The 15,848-nt window shown below is 38.9% G+C and overlaps 1 protein-coding gene and 1 non-coding gene across 4 annotated transcripts in view; both read left to right on the top strand.

The window, feature by feature from the left end:
* Positions 1-15,848, top strand: part of POLA1 (DNA polymerase alpha 1, catalytic subunit) — a 315,435-nt gene that overhangs the window by 39,513 nt on the left and 260,074 nt on the right. For all 3 annotated transcript variants that reach the window (XM_075913285.2, XM_075913286.2, XM_075913287.2), the window contains exons 15-24: positions 983-1,140; positions 1,551-1,635; positions 3,192-3,253; positions 3,987-4,076; positions 5,073-5,189; positions 6,436-6,611; positions 7,555-7,684; positions 8,140-8,259; positions 10,980-11,076; positions 12,044-12,168. In XM_075913285.2, coding sequence (XP_075769400.2) covers positions 983-1,140; positions 1,551-1,635; positions 3,192-3,253; positions 3,987-4,076; positions 5,073-5,189; positions 6,436-6,611; positions 7,555-7,684; positions 8,140-8,259; positions 10,980-11,076; positions 12,044-12,168 — 1,160 coding nt within the window. The remainder of the gene's footprint in view (positions 1-982; positions 1,141-1,550; positions 1,636-3,191; positions 3,254-3,986; positions 4,077-5,072; positions 5,190-6,435; positions 6,612-7,554; positions 7,685-8,139; positions 8,260-10,979; positions 11,077-12,043; positions 12,169-15,848) is intronic.
* On the top strand, positions 11,501-11,635 carry LOC112547624 (small Cajal body-specific RNA 24). Its single transcript, XR_003091386.2, has one exon.

Here is a 15,848-nt window from a genome sequence, read left to right as displayed (position 1 = left end):
TGGTATAAAATTATTGGAGATTGCCTACCTCCTGGAGCTGGAAGGGACCTTGAAAGGTCATTGAGTCTAGTCCCCTGTCTTTGTAGTAGGACCAAGCACCATCCCTGACACATTTTTGCCCCAAATCCCTAAATGGGCTCTGCAAGGATTGAACTTGCAACCCTGGGTTTAGAAGGCCAATGCACAAACCACCAAGCTATCCCTCCCCCCAGGTAGCCAAATGGGCAAATGTTCAAAAAATTGAAACAGTTGCTTACCTTGTAGTAACTGTGTTTTTTCAGGATGTTTCCTCTGTGAGGCTACTACAATTTGCCCTCCTTCCCTGTTTTTTCAGAGTCTCCCTTAAATTGAGATTCTCAGGCTATGTCTAGACTGCAGGCTTCTTTCGAAAGAGGCTCTTTCGAAAGCATCTTTCGAAAGAGCCTCTTTCGAAAGATCGCGTCTAGACTGCAGGCGGATCTTTCGAAAGAGAAATCCGCTTTTTCGAAAGAGCACCCAGCGAGTCTGGATGCTCTCTTTCGAAGACGGCCTCTTTACATTCAAGAACGCCTTCTTTCAAAAGAGGAGCTTTCGAAAGAAGGCGTTCTTCCTCGTGAAATGAGGTTTACCGCCATCGAAAGAAAAGCCGCGTTCTTTCGAAATAATTTCGAAAGAACGCGGCTTGAGTCTGGACGCAGGGGAAGTTTTTTCGGGAAAAGGCTACTTTTCCCGAAAAAACCCCTGAGTCTGGACACGGCCTTAGTGAGGGAAATGACAAATTATCATGGCTTTTTTGCCCATAGTTTGGGGACGTGCGGACATGCATGACACTGTTGCAGTCCAACAAATGCTGTCATTAGATTATTTTTATCTTACATGGGCATGTAGAGAGGGATTCATATGGACAAAATGGCTCTGAGAACCAGTTATTGTAAAGTAACCATTATTTTTTTCCCAATCATGATCTCATTGTTCTGGTAAAGTGGCTTATTTGTTTCCATAGAGCTCTTGACTCAGCCTTTCAGTTGGTGTAAGGTGGAGGCAGCAGCACTGAAACCTGACTTGGTGAATGTACTTAAAGATCCTCCTCCACCTCCTCCTCTTGTGATCATGTGTCTCAGCATGAAGACAATTCAGAATGTGAAAACTCACCAGAATGAGGTAAATAATGAGCTTTGTTAATGAGTTTGATTTTTCCTATGGCATATGCTAAATAAAAATTAGTAATTGGAAGAACTTCACCAACCAGATATAGAAATATCAGAATCCCTCATGAAGTGGGGTTTCCTGTCTCCATCTGGTTCTATGTTTAATAGCAAAATCAAGTAGTAGCATTTCTTGAATGGTAGCTTCTGCTACTCAAGATCCATAAAAAATGCTGAAAACTTCATCAGTTTGCAGCTGAAAGTTGCCTTTTTTGAAAAAGGAGGAGCAATTGGAAGAGGCTGCTCAAAAGCAAGTAAAGCGATACAGGGAAGGGGCTATTTGATGCTGTTAACCTGATGTAAATAAGATTCATATAAGAGTATTTGTTACCATAATCTTTCTTTCTTTTTTTTTTGTTGGTGTAGGTCATGGCTATCTCAGCTCTAGTCCATCAAAGATTTTATTTGGATAAAGCACCTCCTCAGCCTCCTTTTCAGACACACTTCTGTGGTAAGTTAATTGGAGCAGGTTGTGGGTAGAGCAATTTATATATTTGCTTCATTAACTTCTCTTAGCCATTTTTAAAATAGATATTAAAGAAAGCAATTTGAGAGAAGTGGAAACAAGAATGTGCATGTGAACATTCCTTTTCCAACTGTCTGTCAGCGGTAATGATATAATGGCTGAGTGGTGGAGAGGGGAATGGATTTTGTGTCTCTCCCCTCATTTCCCTCCCTATTTTTAAACTTAATTGATACTACATTTACTTGGTAGAAATCTTAGGGTTTCACTATGAAGGCAAAGTAACATCCTTCCAAACATCCTCTGTCCCCGTTTCTATCTTTTTTTTTTCTCCTCTAACTTTGTTGTTTTAAAGAAAAAAATATTTAATTTAAAAATTAAATTTGGACTTAAGTTAGTTTCCAGTTCAGTTGGAAAGAAGCAGGACAGCAATAGATTCAGTTGAATTGCTTTTAATATGGCTGATCTGAGATTTCAAGGCAGTAATCTGAAATAAGAAATCCAAAATCTTAAAACATGCACATCTGAGCCTGTGGGTGTAGTCAACTGGATTACCAACTTAGAATGCCTTTACATAGCCCCAGGTCCCAAGTGACGATGATGATTAAGAGTTTTGGATGCTCATAGAGGCAGCTGTTGAGGAGCTAGCATGTGAACTGCCAGTGTTCCATGACAGTCTGAGAATTGCTAATGGCGTATAATCAGTATTTAGGCTTAAAGGAATTTGATTTTTGTTGGTAAGTGTCATTTTCATCATACACACAAATAACAAAAACATTTCTAACAGTGATAAAAATGTATAGATAATAAAGAAAAATACTGCTTGGGAGCTTACTAGGGTATGATTTATGGATATTTAATTTCAACATTTTGATATGGGATATTGACAATTCATTTTTACTGGTACAAAGCTTTAACTTTTTGAATCTTAATATCTATGGTCATTAAATCATTATTGCCTGATCTCCCCCTTTTTTGCATGATCCCTCCCCCCATAATGTCCAATAACTGTGAACATTCAAATACATAGAGAACAAGTGCTTAAAAATAAGCTGCTGTTATCAGTCAATTATCTAATTCTGCCAGCCATATATCTGATAGCTTTACATTTATTTATTGCTATTTTCCTTAAATCTGAAAATCAAGAAGCATGTAATTTTAACTTTCTTTAAACATAGATGACTTTTTTTTTATAGAAATTCCTGCCAAAAGCAAGATACTAGATTAAATTGTATTAGATTTTCTGTTGTTAACTCCTTTAATTTCCAGCCCAGAAAATTGTCTTTTTTTAACCAAGATTAAACTCTTGAATTTAGTTTTAGGGTAGATTATTGACTCTTGGTATAGACTAACCTTCATTTTGTATATGGCATAGTGTCAAGCACACTGTTAGCACATAATAAGATCAGTTGGCATTTCTTCCAGATCCATTGATCCAAAGAATCTTACATTTAAAAAGTTATGCTTAAAAAAGTAACTTCTAACAAATGACATTTTTCATGCTATTTTCTCAAATGAGACCAAACCACTTATTTCTTTTGCAGTTATTTCCAAACCAAATGATTGTATTTTCCCTTATGACTTCAAAGAAATCATTAAAAGCAAGGTAACTTTATTATCTCAGTGTGCAGAATAGAGTGCCTTGTGAGATATAGCCTTTGTATTGTTGTTGAATTGTGGGAGAATTTTGGGATGAAGCAGTGGCTTAGTGTGCTAGCTTTCATTTCTAAAAATGTACATATAAACATACCTGCTGATTTTTTCATTACTCGTATTACAAAACTGTCCTATAATTTGGTACAATTGGAAGTTCCAGAGGTTCAGATGGAGTGTTACAGGTACGATTTGAGGTACAGTGGCATGGCTTTGTTTTTGTTATACACTATTATACTTATTTCAAGCTTGTTGTATTAGTCTCTTATTTTTATGTGTAACAAAGTCCATCAACATTTCTTTTAAAATGTCCTTTTCATTTTTAAAGAGGCATCAAAAAAGTTTGACAGAATAATAATGTATCCTATTCTTTTTGTGTATGTATGTGATATTATACCTTTGGGTGAATGTTATGTTTAAGCATATGTAGCACTTTCTTTGCTGTTCATGACTCCTAGCAAGGTTCTTGAAAAACACACAAAAGCAAAACAGAAAAGGGCATGTGAGAAGTTTTCTGTAACCATGTACATGAGAACATGAAGCCCTCACTTACAGAGGAAAAAAACTCTCTGCAGTGGTGTATTATTGTTGTCTTGTAATTTGTTTGTGACTGAGAGGATTTTGCATTTAGAAGTTTTAATATTTGTTGGGTCATTGAAAGAGGTGCTCTCTCTTGTTTCTCTTAGAATGCTAATGTAGAGATTGCTGCAACTGAGAGAACGTTGCTGGGTTTTTTCCTTGCAAAGATTCACAAAATTGACCCAGATATTATTGTGGTGAGTACCTACTAAATTAACTTTAATAGATATAAACCAAGAAATATGTTTTCTGGGAAGATGTTAGTTTAATTCTTGATGCATCTGACAAAGTGGGTCTTTGCCCACGAAAGCTTATGCTCCAATACATCTGTTAGCCTATAAGGTGCTACAGGACTCCTTGTTGCTTTTGCAGATCCAGACTAACATGCCTACCCCTCTGATACCTGTGTTTAATTCTTGGTTTCTTTGTTTCCTTAAATCTTTTTATATTATTTCAGTCTGCATCATGATTTTAAATGCTTTAATGATTTTAAAATAGAGCAGGTGTAGATATTTGGATGTGATACTTTATTGCTCCTCAGGAGTGGTACACAGTAACCTCTCCTCAGGGGAGCAGAAAGGTGCCGTTAAAATACTTTTGCACTCCCACTTCCCGAGTTGTGTTGTGTGCTTTCTTGTTTCAGCTGAGGTTTTTTGTGTATCTCTGATCTGTCCAGTTAGTGCTAGATTAAAAGGCATTGTTTAACGATATTTGATTTAATTATATAAAAACACTGCTTTTGTGTGCTATGATAAATTCAAGATGGTATTACAAGGGTGCCATGCATGGATAACTTACATGAGCGATTGAAGGTTTCATGAGTGGAGGGTGAAGGAATTACTTAATCATGTCTTCACATGTGGTTTAAATAGAGAATTTAAGTTGAGTTCTGTCAATAGCTCTGAGGCATGAGAATGAAATTGAAAGAAACGGTATGAACTGTGAACCAATTATAATGAAACAAAGTGTATTTCAATATTTTGCTGAGCAGTGTTGTTAGTGTCAGGACTAATGAGTACTGTGAATGTATAAATTCCCTCAGAAGAAAGAGAGTCCAGTAAGAGGTATGCTGATGATGCCATCAATTAGATTAAAAAAAATACAAAGGGCAGAGGAATTCTAAATACATGAAAGTAAGTCCTTTAATTTGCATTTGTTATAACATTTTTCTCTTGCTTTCTTTTTGTGGCCAGGGTCATAATATTTATGGCTTTGATCTGGAAGTGCTGCTGCAGAGAATTAATGTGTGCAAAGTCCCTCACTGGTCCAAAATAGGTCGACTGAGGAGGTCCATAATGCCAAAGCTTGGGGTAAAAGATTGCTTAAGTCTCTCTGAAGTTCTTTTACTTTGTATGTGATTAAAATGAATTAATTTAGCTAATGTATTTTGAATTCCTCTCTGATGTATTTTGACTGTTGGTCATGCTGGATTTCTTGTATCCCATTTCAGACATAATGAATGTTTGTATGACTATTTTATTACAGTAATAAGCTAAACTAATTTTCAAGTTAGGCAAATTTAGTTTACATTTTTCAACTAGATGGTGGTAATGACAGATTAATAACTGTAATAGAGAAAAGATGTCTTTGTCTTTTTGTCTAGTGCAACTGTATAATGAGGGGAAAATGTGGCTTGGATTGATTGGTGAATCATCCCATAGAGAGTAGTTAAATTATATTTCACTAGTTTTATTACGTTCTTGTTCTGAGAACATGACATTCTGAATACTTAACTACAGCATCTCCCTTTTACATAGCTTTTTTTATAGGCCTATGCTTTTATCTATTTTCATTACAACCACAAAACACTTCAGTGCTTTATTTTTTTTCTTTTTATAAAGAGTTTCCTCCTTCTACATAGACATTCTCTTTGACATTGGAAAAGATAGGAGAAAGGCAAATAGAAAAATCAAGGGAGTGGAATTATTAGCGTCTTTTGAAATTAGCTATAAATACAATTAAAATATTTAATTACGTTGATAGCAAAAATTTCATTTTAGAAGTTAAGCGTTCATTTTTGTTTACCTTCTCTGGTTGTTTTTCCCTTTACCACACTTCTTCTTCTTTTTGGTTTTAACTTCATTCTCTATTTTCCCTCACCCCCACGTTTTTGTCCTCTTCCTCTGTTGTTTTTACGAGTATGTGCTGTTAAATGCTAAAATGCTTATTAGTTTGCAAAAAATATGGTATTACAAAATAATTCAAATTCCATATCAGATATTCATTCTTAGGTCCTTTCCTGCAAGCCCATAGGCATGTGCTTAATTTTACTACTTAGAGCTGTAAAATTTCAGTAAGACTACATAATAGTACAATTAAGAAAATATTTAAGGGTTTGCAAGATTGGGCCTTAGTTGTTAAAGGGAGACAAGTGCCCAGTCCTTGATATCCACAGTCTTCACTGAAATATACCTAATATATCTTTAGTACCTGGTTTAAATGTGTGTTAGTTTAAATGGAAGCTTCCAACTACCTTGAGTGGCCTTTGAATCAGGCCCCATATGTGTATATTTGAGTGTGTGATGTTTTAATTTTTTTTTCGGTTGCTTGTTTAAGGGTCGAGGTGGCTTTGCTGAAAGGAATGCGGCTTGTGGTCGGATGATCTGTGACGTGGAAATTTCAGCAAAGGAATTGATTCGTTGCAAGAGCTACCATTTATCTGAATTGGTCCATCAGATTCTGAAAGTGGAAAGGGTAACAATTCCACCAGAAGAGATAAGAAATATGTACAGGTATATTGCTCATTTTTGTACACAGTTGTGTTTTGAGGAATTTAGTTAGTCTGTATACATAATTTTGTACTTGTTTTATCAAGGAAATGTGGGCTTCAGTAGCAACATACCAATACTTTCAATGTTCTTCCTTTTAAAAATATTTTTAGAAACATTATTTCTCAGAACTCTGCTGCTTGTCACGGTTTAGGACATGCAAATAGAGCAGTGGTCCACAACCTTTAGAGGCTGCCGGGCGCCAGGGGGCGTGGACACGTGCACGCCCGGGGGTGGCCCCCCCATAGCCGCGTGCTTGGGGGTTGGGGGGGGGCCCCCACCTGCAAGCGCCGCGCGCCCGGGGCCGGCGCCCCCTCCAAATGCCGCGCGCCCAGGGCTGGCGTCCCCCCCTCCCCTCAAGCGCCGCGCGCCCAGGGCCGGCGCCCCCTCCAAATGACACGCGCCCGGGGCCGGGTCCCCCCCTGCAAGCACCGTGCGCCCGGGGCCGGCGCCTCCCCCCCCCCCAAGCGCTGGGTGCTCGGGGATGGTACCCCTCCCAAGCACTGCGCGCCCGGGGCGCGAGCGGCCAATTTGCAGCGCTCCGGGGGCCGGCGCTTACCATGTGTCCGGGCCGGCTCTGGCACAGCGCATGCACCACGTGCCCGGGGCCAGGCCAGCCCCGAGCACTTGGTGGGCGCACACAAATGGCCCCGCAGGCACCATGGCGCCTGCGGGCACCGTGTTGGGGACCACTGAAATAGAGAGATGCTGTGAAAAATGTTACTTCAGGTACATTATTTATTCTTTTAATCTTGAATAATTATTTGAAGCTCAATGAGTTTGCTTCATAATTTGCAACGGGTATACTGTAGAGCTATGAGAGCCATGATAAAGAATTTAGGACTATTCTTTAGTAAAATTTATACTGACCTGTTTTATGTTCTAACTTTCCTTTTTCTCTTCCAAGTGATTCTTCTCACTTACTGTACATGCTAGAGAATACCTGGACAGATGCCAGGTTCATTCTGCAAATCATGTGTGAGCTGAATGTTCTCCCACTAGCACTGCAGATCACAAACATTTCTGGGAATGTTATGGTAACTTTTTTTTTCTTTCCTTTCATCTAAAAAGCAACTATTGCATTGTGTCTTCTGTTTTTGGATATGGTTAATACTTAGTCTGTCAGTGCTTGTAAAATATTTAATTATGCACTATGAAGAGCATGCATCCTTTGTCCTTCAAAGAGATGAAAACTACTAGTTAGAGGATATTCAAATTTGAATGATATCTGAGATTTTTCCCTCTAACATTAAGGAGTGTTTTTATATTCCTAAAGTATTTTAGGTGGAAATAGACAGATGGCCAAATCATGTGGTAAACTTCTCACAAACAATATTACATAAACCTGAAAATGGATATTTACTCTATAAAAGCAAGTAGCATATGTGAGAAGACTGTACATAGTTGAAACCTCCATCTTAATTCATTTTTGCACATTGGTATTTTGCTTTCTTTAGTTTGTTTTGAATTCTGTTTGTTTTTCCCTTTATAGTCGAGGACAATGATGGGTGGGCGATCGGAGCGTAATGAATTCCTGCTGCTTCATGCTTTTTATGAGAGAGACTATATTGTGCCTGACAAGCAAGTTTTTAAAAAGCCTCAGCAGAAGCTGGTGGGTCCCAACTAGTATTCTTGTTCTTTCTTCTGTGTGTGTGTTTTTTTTTAGATAAATTCTTTATAAAAACTCTAATCTTTTCCTTTTTACTATTTATTTTCTTTATGAAAACATGATAAAGTAATTGTATCCAATCACAGGAATAATTTATGGTCAGCTCAACAAGAAATTTTTCCAAATCTATGACATAAATTGTGTTAAGGCATGAAGTGAAAAGCTTGTGATTCAGTGGGATACTCTGAATTTGAAAAACACATAAGCTATCTAAGTTTTTACCTACTATCATCACAGGAGCACTTAACTTTTTTCATGCTCAGTAATATCAAGTATCTTTTTTCATGTTTTTATTGGTGCACTTAATGATTGCTTATAGAGACTTTTTTATTTTTTTGTGAACCAATCAGTTTCTTCTTGGTTGAAAAGGCCCTTTTAGATACCAAAAAAGTTTTTAGGAAAAACCTCCTTAATTTCTTCTTTGCATTTTGTGCCAATATAGATGCAGCTTGTGTGCAAAACTGGATTTTTCTTGACTAGCCATGGTACGGGGTATACATGCACCCTATGCAGCTTGTTCTTTGATGGTCTGGAATTTAGCTTGTGCTAAGTCTGGCAGTTTGGACATCAGCTAGGTCTCTTCTTGGTGCCTATGGAAGTGAGAGTTAATCCTCCTGAAATACTTGAATTGCAGGTAAATGGGAAAATCCCATTTCCCTAGCAGGTGCTTAGCCTGCCTGTCTTTTTGGCAAGATTTAAAATAATAAGATGTGAGGCTGAAGCTCTTTCTTCTGGAATGATCCATGTAAGTGCTATTGGCTTCTGAAGAACTAAGCTTCAAGGCCTCTCTGGTCAAGCCTGTATTGTCCAGCTGTTCATCGGGAAGATTAGCCTGACCCTGTCACACTTTGAAGTTGCCTAAGGGCTACAGCAGAGTGGTAGAAGGGATATACGCATTAGCCCTACATTAAATAGATCCCTGTTTCCAGGGTTTACCTAATAAGGGCTAATTCAGAATCAGCAGGACCTTGCTAGAATCAATCAGGTCAATTAAAACACCTAAAGCCAGTTAGGAGATGTCCAGAATCGAGGGAGCAAGGCTAATCAGGAAACATTCTGCCAGTGAAGAACCAGTTGAGACTGGTTAAAAAAGGCTCCCTTTCTGTTAGCTCACTGCACTCAAGGAGCTGGGGAGAGAAGGTGCTCTGGAATGTTTGGGAGAAGCAAACGCAAGCACATACCAGGGGAAAAGAGCCTGTGATAAAGAAGGTGCTGGGGAGGACCATGGGGAAATGGCCCAGGGGATCATAACTGCCATGCAGCTGATACTGGGCACGTTACAGGCAGCTGGTATCGCAGGGCCCCAGGCTAGAATAGGGATGTTAAATTGTGGGTAATTGACTAATTGAATAGTCGATGCATTTTGATTAGTCCATAGGGCCCGTCTGTCTTTGCAGAGTAGAAACCGCCTTACGGCTGTTGCCACACTTTAAAGACGAAAGCACCATGTGGCAGCTGGGGACTCTCCGCTGACCCCGGGCTCCATGCAGTGCTGCCGCTTTGAAATGGCGCCACAGGAGCCCGCTGTCAGGCTCTTCCTGGTGTTTCAAAGCGGCAGAGCCGTGTGGAGCCCAGGGTCTGGCCCCAGGCTCCATGCGGTACTGCCGCTTTGAAGTACCTCTTTCCTCTCCCCGCCTCTTTCTCTCCCCCCCCCCCCCCCGCCTCTTTCTGACTAAACTGAGGATTGCGGTGAGCCTCTGAGTCAGGCAATCTGCCTGAAAGCTTGGGGACCCACCAAGGTCAAGGAGGAGCTTCATCACAAAAGACATTTGCAGCAAAGTGAGGCTGCCACTGGTGATACTGGCGAAATCAGACATCAAAGTGGGGCATCAAAAATGTCTGCTCTGAGCAATGGAATGGGAGCGGGAACTCAGTGTCCTCACACAAAGACCAGCCCAGGAAATGGAGGGCTTCTCTCACGGACAGAGAGTCTCATATGGTGTCAAGTATGAGCAGAAAGGAGCAAACTGTGGGGCAATGTGCTCTGTTCGTACCGGGCCTGGTACTGGAAGCATGTACTGGTATGTTGACTCCAGCACCGGGAGAACAGATTCAGACCAAGGACATTCTTGGTGCTGAGATGCCCAACAGCAACTGTCACTTTCATGTTCTGATTATAATCAGTTTCACTTTTTCCTTTATTTGCAGTGCCATGTGGAGGCCATGTTTAATTCATTTAAAAAAAAAAAAACCTATTTGGATTTTTAAAAAATGCAAAAGTTTCTATTAATCTGAAGTGTTAGTTTAACCCCTTCCACTATTTTTGTAAAATAGATTTTGGGTTTAAATTGATTTAGTAATAGTCTTTGAAATTGATAACTTGCTGTCTCTCTTTCACTGGGTTTCTGACTGTCACACAGCATAGACTAGTGCTCTGTGCCCTGGTGATGATTCCTAAAATACTGTGTAATCTTTTGTGATCAGTCTGTTCCCAGAGCAGTGAATCATAATGAAATTTTGTGATAGAAAGAGCCTTAATCAGGATATTGATAAAAATATTCATGTAGTAGATGTCTGTTAGAAAAAACTCCCTTTTTATCTCACTCCTGCCAGTTTTTCTTTTTTGTCCCCCCCCTTCCCCAATTAAGCCTTCTAAATTAGAAACCTGATATTACTTCAAGAGAGGTTAATGTTGAATTTTTCTTTTTTAATGCCAAATGCAGGTGGATGAAGATGAAGACTTTGAAGATCAGAATAAATCAAAGATAGGGAGAAAGAAAGCAGCATATGCTGGGGGTTTAGTCTTGGATCCCAAAGTGGGTAAGATTTAGCAATCTTATTGCTTGCTACGGTATATCCAGTCGTAAACGTGAAGGTTAACTCCAGCTAAACTATGTAAGTGCTGTAACATGGCTGTTTTTCAAAAAACATTCAAAACAAGATGCAGAAGAAATCGCCAAATCCCTTCTATATGAAAAGAGGAAAACAAATCCAGAATGATTATAATTAAAAAGGACATACTCTTGAGAAGGTAGGAGAGAAGCAGTTTATCCTTTCTTATAAGGATATAGACACAGAAATAACTTTTGTGTCTGGTTTCCACTTTGGCAGCTAACGGGAAAAATATTTAATTTGGTTTACCAATGTAGTAGTGTATCTTTTTCATGCAGTCTCAAGGAGGAGTTGCTTTTTTGTTTTCTTCTACTGTATTCAGTTTGTAGAAACCATGTATATATTTTGCTTGTGGATGCTTACGTTTTTATTCTTTGTTTCACCTGTATATGGTGAAAACTGTACAAAAGCATCCTACAGTAATACAGAAACTATCTGTTTAACTCTGGCAAGTTAAGAGGGTTAGATCGTTCCATTTCTGACAGTCATAAATCACTGGGTAATGGTACATCTTAGTGTTTAGGACTGTTGTTTAGACACATCCCAGAGTGCACTGGTCTCTGCAGTCTGAATCCGAGCTATTTCTCAAGCTTATGCAGAGCATAGTGTAGTCTGACAACACTCAGCTTAGTTTATATGGGAGGCCAAGTAATATGGGAGTGAAGTGTTACTTCTGACACTTGTGTCCTCCCCCAGATCTCCCCTCTTCAGTGTATGATACACCACCACAGATGCATCTTATTAGTTACATTTCATATTTAAAGTTACTGAATTCCACCCTGAAATGGAAATCTTTCATTTGGCTTTAATGGATGTTGGATCAGGTCCCTAGTGAGGATGTATAATTATATGGCTCCTCATACTGTATTATACTTTCTACTCTATTCCATTTCAGGTTTTTATGACACATTTATTTTGCTTCTGGACTTCAATAGCTTGTACCCTTCAATTATCCAGGAGTTCAACATATGTTTTACCACAGTTCAGAGAGAGTCATCAGATGCACAGAAAAGGGCAGAGGTTTGTGTGTGCTTTTATTAATGTTCTGATGTGAGGTTCAAATCTTCAGTGTGTTTCATGTGACTTGTATTTGAACAACATCATGGCAGGAAACTGATCCTATGTGCTTATCTCAATACTCTCTCGATAAGTGCTAAGTAATCTCCAGACTCGCAAAGAGGACAGTCCTTGCTGCAAGAAGGAGGAAATATACAGAATCACCTCTTTGCTTCCAGTCTTCTGAATGTGCTATCTGCAACTGTCACATCTATTTCCTTTCAGTAATACTCATCATGCTTGCACTCCTGGCATGTTGTTCCATCCCTTATCCTCTCCCATTCAAGAGGATTTAGTGAGGACATAGTTAACCCTTTTTCATGCTTCTCTGAAATTTCTATGTAATCCACCTTTTTTCTTTGGCTAAATACCTTCTCTGTGTCTTGTCATTTTTCTTCCCTGGTCTCCGTTCATGTCATCTTGCATGATACAAAAGGCACTACAGAAATAAACTTGCTATTTTGCCCTTCTCCCATAGGCTTCTATTTGTCTTCCATTTCAATTTTTCATAATTGTCATCCCCCTCTCTCACTACACCACTCCACTCCTATCAATTTTTCTGATTTAATTTCTTCTTACAATTCCATGCAAAGTACTTTTTCTGAACTTGCCTTTCTTATTCTCCTTCTGTGTGCATCTTTGCATATACAGGCAGTCCCCGGGTTACGTACAAGATAGGGACTGTAGGTTTGTTCTTAAGTTGAATTTGTATGTAAGTCGGAACTGGTACATATTGTAGGGGAACCTCTAGCCAAACATTTCTCCAGAGCTCAGTTTTATTCTCCCACACCTCACTTCCCTCAGTCCTTTATTCTCAAGCTGAGGTGTCTGCTGAGAAAAGCCGCTCCACGTCTCCCTGGTCTGCTGGGGGGGGGGGGGTGCGCGCTAGCTTCGCGTCTCCCTGGTCTGCTGGGGGGAAGCAGCTAGTGCAGGGTTGCCTCACCCCGTTTGTAAGTAGGGATCTGATGTAAGTCGGATCCATGTAACCCGGGGACTGCCTGTAGTCCTTTTTATGCTTGAACGCCCTCCTGTTCTGCTGAACATACACTTTTTTTTGTGTCTTTCCATATAGAACACATTTCTTCTATGTAACCTTTCAGTTATAATTGACCGAATGAGATTGATGGGGAAACACACAAATTGTGTGATTGTCCAATCACTGGGTATATTTATGTCTTTAAAGTGTATTTGCTATCTGATGCAAAATGTATGCTCCATGAGGCATGTTCCATTTTATAGTTCTGAACACCAAAAATGTTCATTTGGAGGATATGAATTGACTGGAGTCACTAGGCGGTTGTTGATACTAGTATTTCTGTGATACTAGGTACTTGAGGTCCAGACAAGCAGTATGCCCCTGCAGTTAAGATTAGTGATAGAATAAACAGTGGGCTAATTCAAGAAGTCTGTTTTGTGCCATATCTGGGGGCAGCAGGTAGAGTGAATTGATGTTAAATCAAAGCTATTTAAATCACACATTTTTACTAGCAATTTTAAATAATCAGTTTTAATCATGTTTTGCCTTTGTACTTTTTAGTTACCTTTCTAAAAAAAAAAGATTGATTCTCATTGGTTGGTAACAACTAAAACACGTTTATTTTGCAACTAAATGTATCTTTCACACTTCTTTTGGTCCTTCTTGCAGTCAGGAGGCTACACCAGACATCTGTACACAGTTATTTAAGCTACAGTTTAATTGGCATTTATTCTGAGGCTTAATTTTTATATTTGTATTTTCTTGTAAATGGTGAATCGTGCATTTCCTATTGACTAGGTCATTAACTTAGTTATTGAACTGAACTAGTTGAATAAACTTACATGAACAAAGTGTTTTTTGCACCCGCAGAAGAGGGTCAAAAGCTGGTTTGACAAGACAACCAACAAGTTCCAACTGCTTAACCAGTGACTTTAGCAAGTTCATTCGTGTGACTTTCTTTAAAACTTGCCAGCAAACATGGATTGTTTTTTGTATTTGTTCTAAATTAATTTATTGGACTATAATAAGTTCAAGCCCTAACATAGGTTTTTTTAATTTTTAAAAATTAAACCTGTATCTAATTTAAATTAAAAACGATTTTTTTCTCAATTGTTCATTTTTTTTATCCATGCTCTTGATTTGTCTTTTAGATAAGAGTGAACTATTAAATCCAAAAACATAGTGTTCTGAATGGTCCATCTTCAGAAATACCTCTACTATTTTCTGGACCGTGGACATTTACATTTGTTTGTTTCTTCTTTGTGGTGATAATAAGTATACATAAATGTCCTAGATTAATATAGAAGCTTTCAGTTCATTCCTCTCAAGTTAATAACGAGTATATTGTTCCACTTCACACTTTTGTATCATAGGCTAATGCCCATTAATTAAAGCCTATGAAAGTGGTTGTAGTTTTGCTACCATGTTCACATATAGACTCAGTTCACGAGTTGGAATCCTTTAAGATAGGGAAGCTTCAGGTTAGTCTGTTACAGGAAAAAAACAACAAGTGGTCTGGTAGCACTTTATAGACTAACAAAACTTGTAGATGGTATCATGAGCTTTCGTGGGCACAGCCCACTTCTTCAGATGACCGGAGTTATGAGTTTAGGATGTACAACCCAAAATAAATAGGAAAAGGGAAGGGGAGGAAAAAAAGAGGGAGGTGGGAGACAGGGAGCTAGAGGGAATCAGTAAGTATTTGAAGACTGGGTAGTTCAAACGAAGCTGTTAAGTTGGTAGTGCCCCAACCAACTTAACAGCCATTGAAGGCGCAAACAGACTCCTATGTCAGGAAGGATACTATAGACAACCACCTAACCTCAAGATGATTCTTATCAACAACCACAGGACATACCACACTAATACCAACCCTGGAACCTTCCATTGCAACAAACCCTGTTGCTAGCTTTGTCCATATATTCACTCTGCTGATACCATTATTGGACCTAACCAATTCAGTTATAAGATCAAGAACACATATTCCTTCTCATCCAGAAATATAATATATGCTATCATGTGCCAACAGTGCCTGTCTGCTATGTACATTGGACAAATGTCTCAGACACTTGCCAAAGAATCAATGCACACAAAACCGATGTTAGATAGGATCGCAAAGAAAAAACAGTTTCTTGCCATTTCAACCAGAAAGGGCATTGTCTCAAGGACTTAACTACCTGCATCCTGCTTCAAAGACATTTTAATACCAGACTTGAAAGAGAATCCTCTGAACTGTCATTCATGCTTAAATTTGACACTTTACTGCTAGGTCTCAAGAAAGACGCTAATTATCTTACCCATTACAAAGATGGCTTTCCCAATGATCACCTTTAATATCATTAGCTCACAGACATTTACCTCCCCCCCTCATCCCCTCTCTGTTCTGAAATGTGATTTGTCCTTTTCATATGTGTTCATTTTTTTGATTATATCCTTTGGTATAGATGGTTGTGCCAATTTTCTTCCACAATTTGATCTGAGGAAGTGGGTCTGGCCCACGAAAGCTCATCACCTAATAAACCATCTTGTTAGTCTTTAAAGTGCTACATTGTCCTGTTTTTTGTATCAATTGACTTCGATTCTTATCTGCTTTGTTTTAACTACCCAAATCTTCAGATACTTACTGATTTCCTCTAGCTCCCTGTCTCCCACCCCCCTTCTTAATTTC

Source organism: Pelodiscus sinensis, chromosome 1, assembly GCF_052426305.1.
Source record: "Pelodiscus sinensis isolate ZL-2025 chromosome 1, ASM5242630v1, whole genome shotgun sequence".
Classification (NCBI taxonomy): Eukaryota; Metazoa; Chordata; order Testudines; family Trionychidae; genus Pelodiscus; species Pelodiscus sinensis.
Note: the sequence above shows the minus strand (reverse complement) of the source record. Positions and strands in the feature narration are given on the sequence as shown.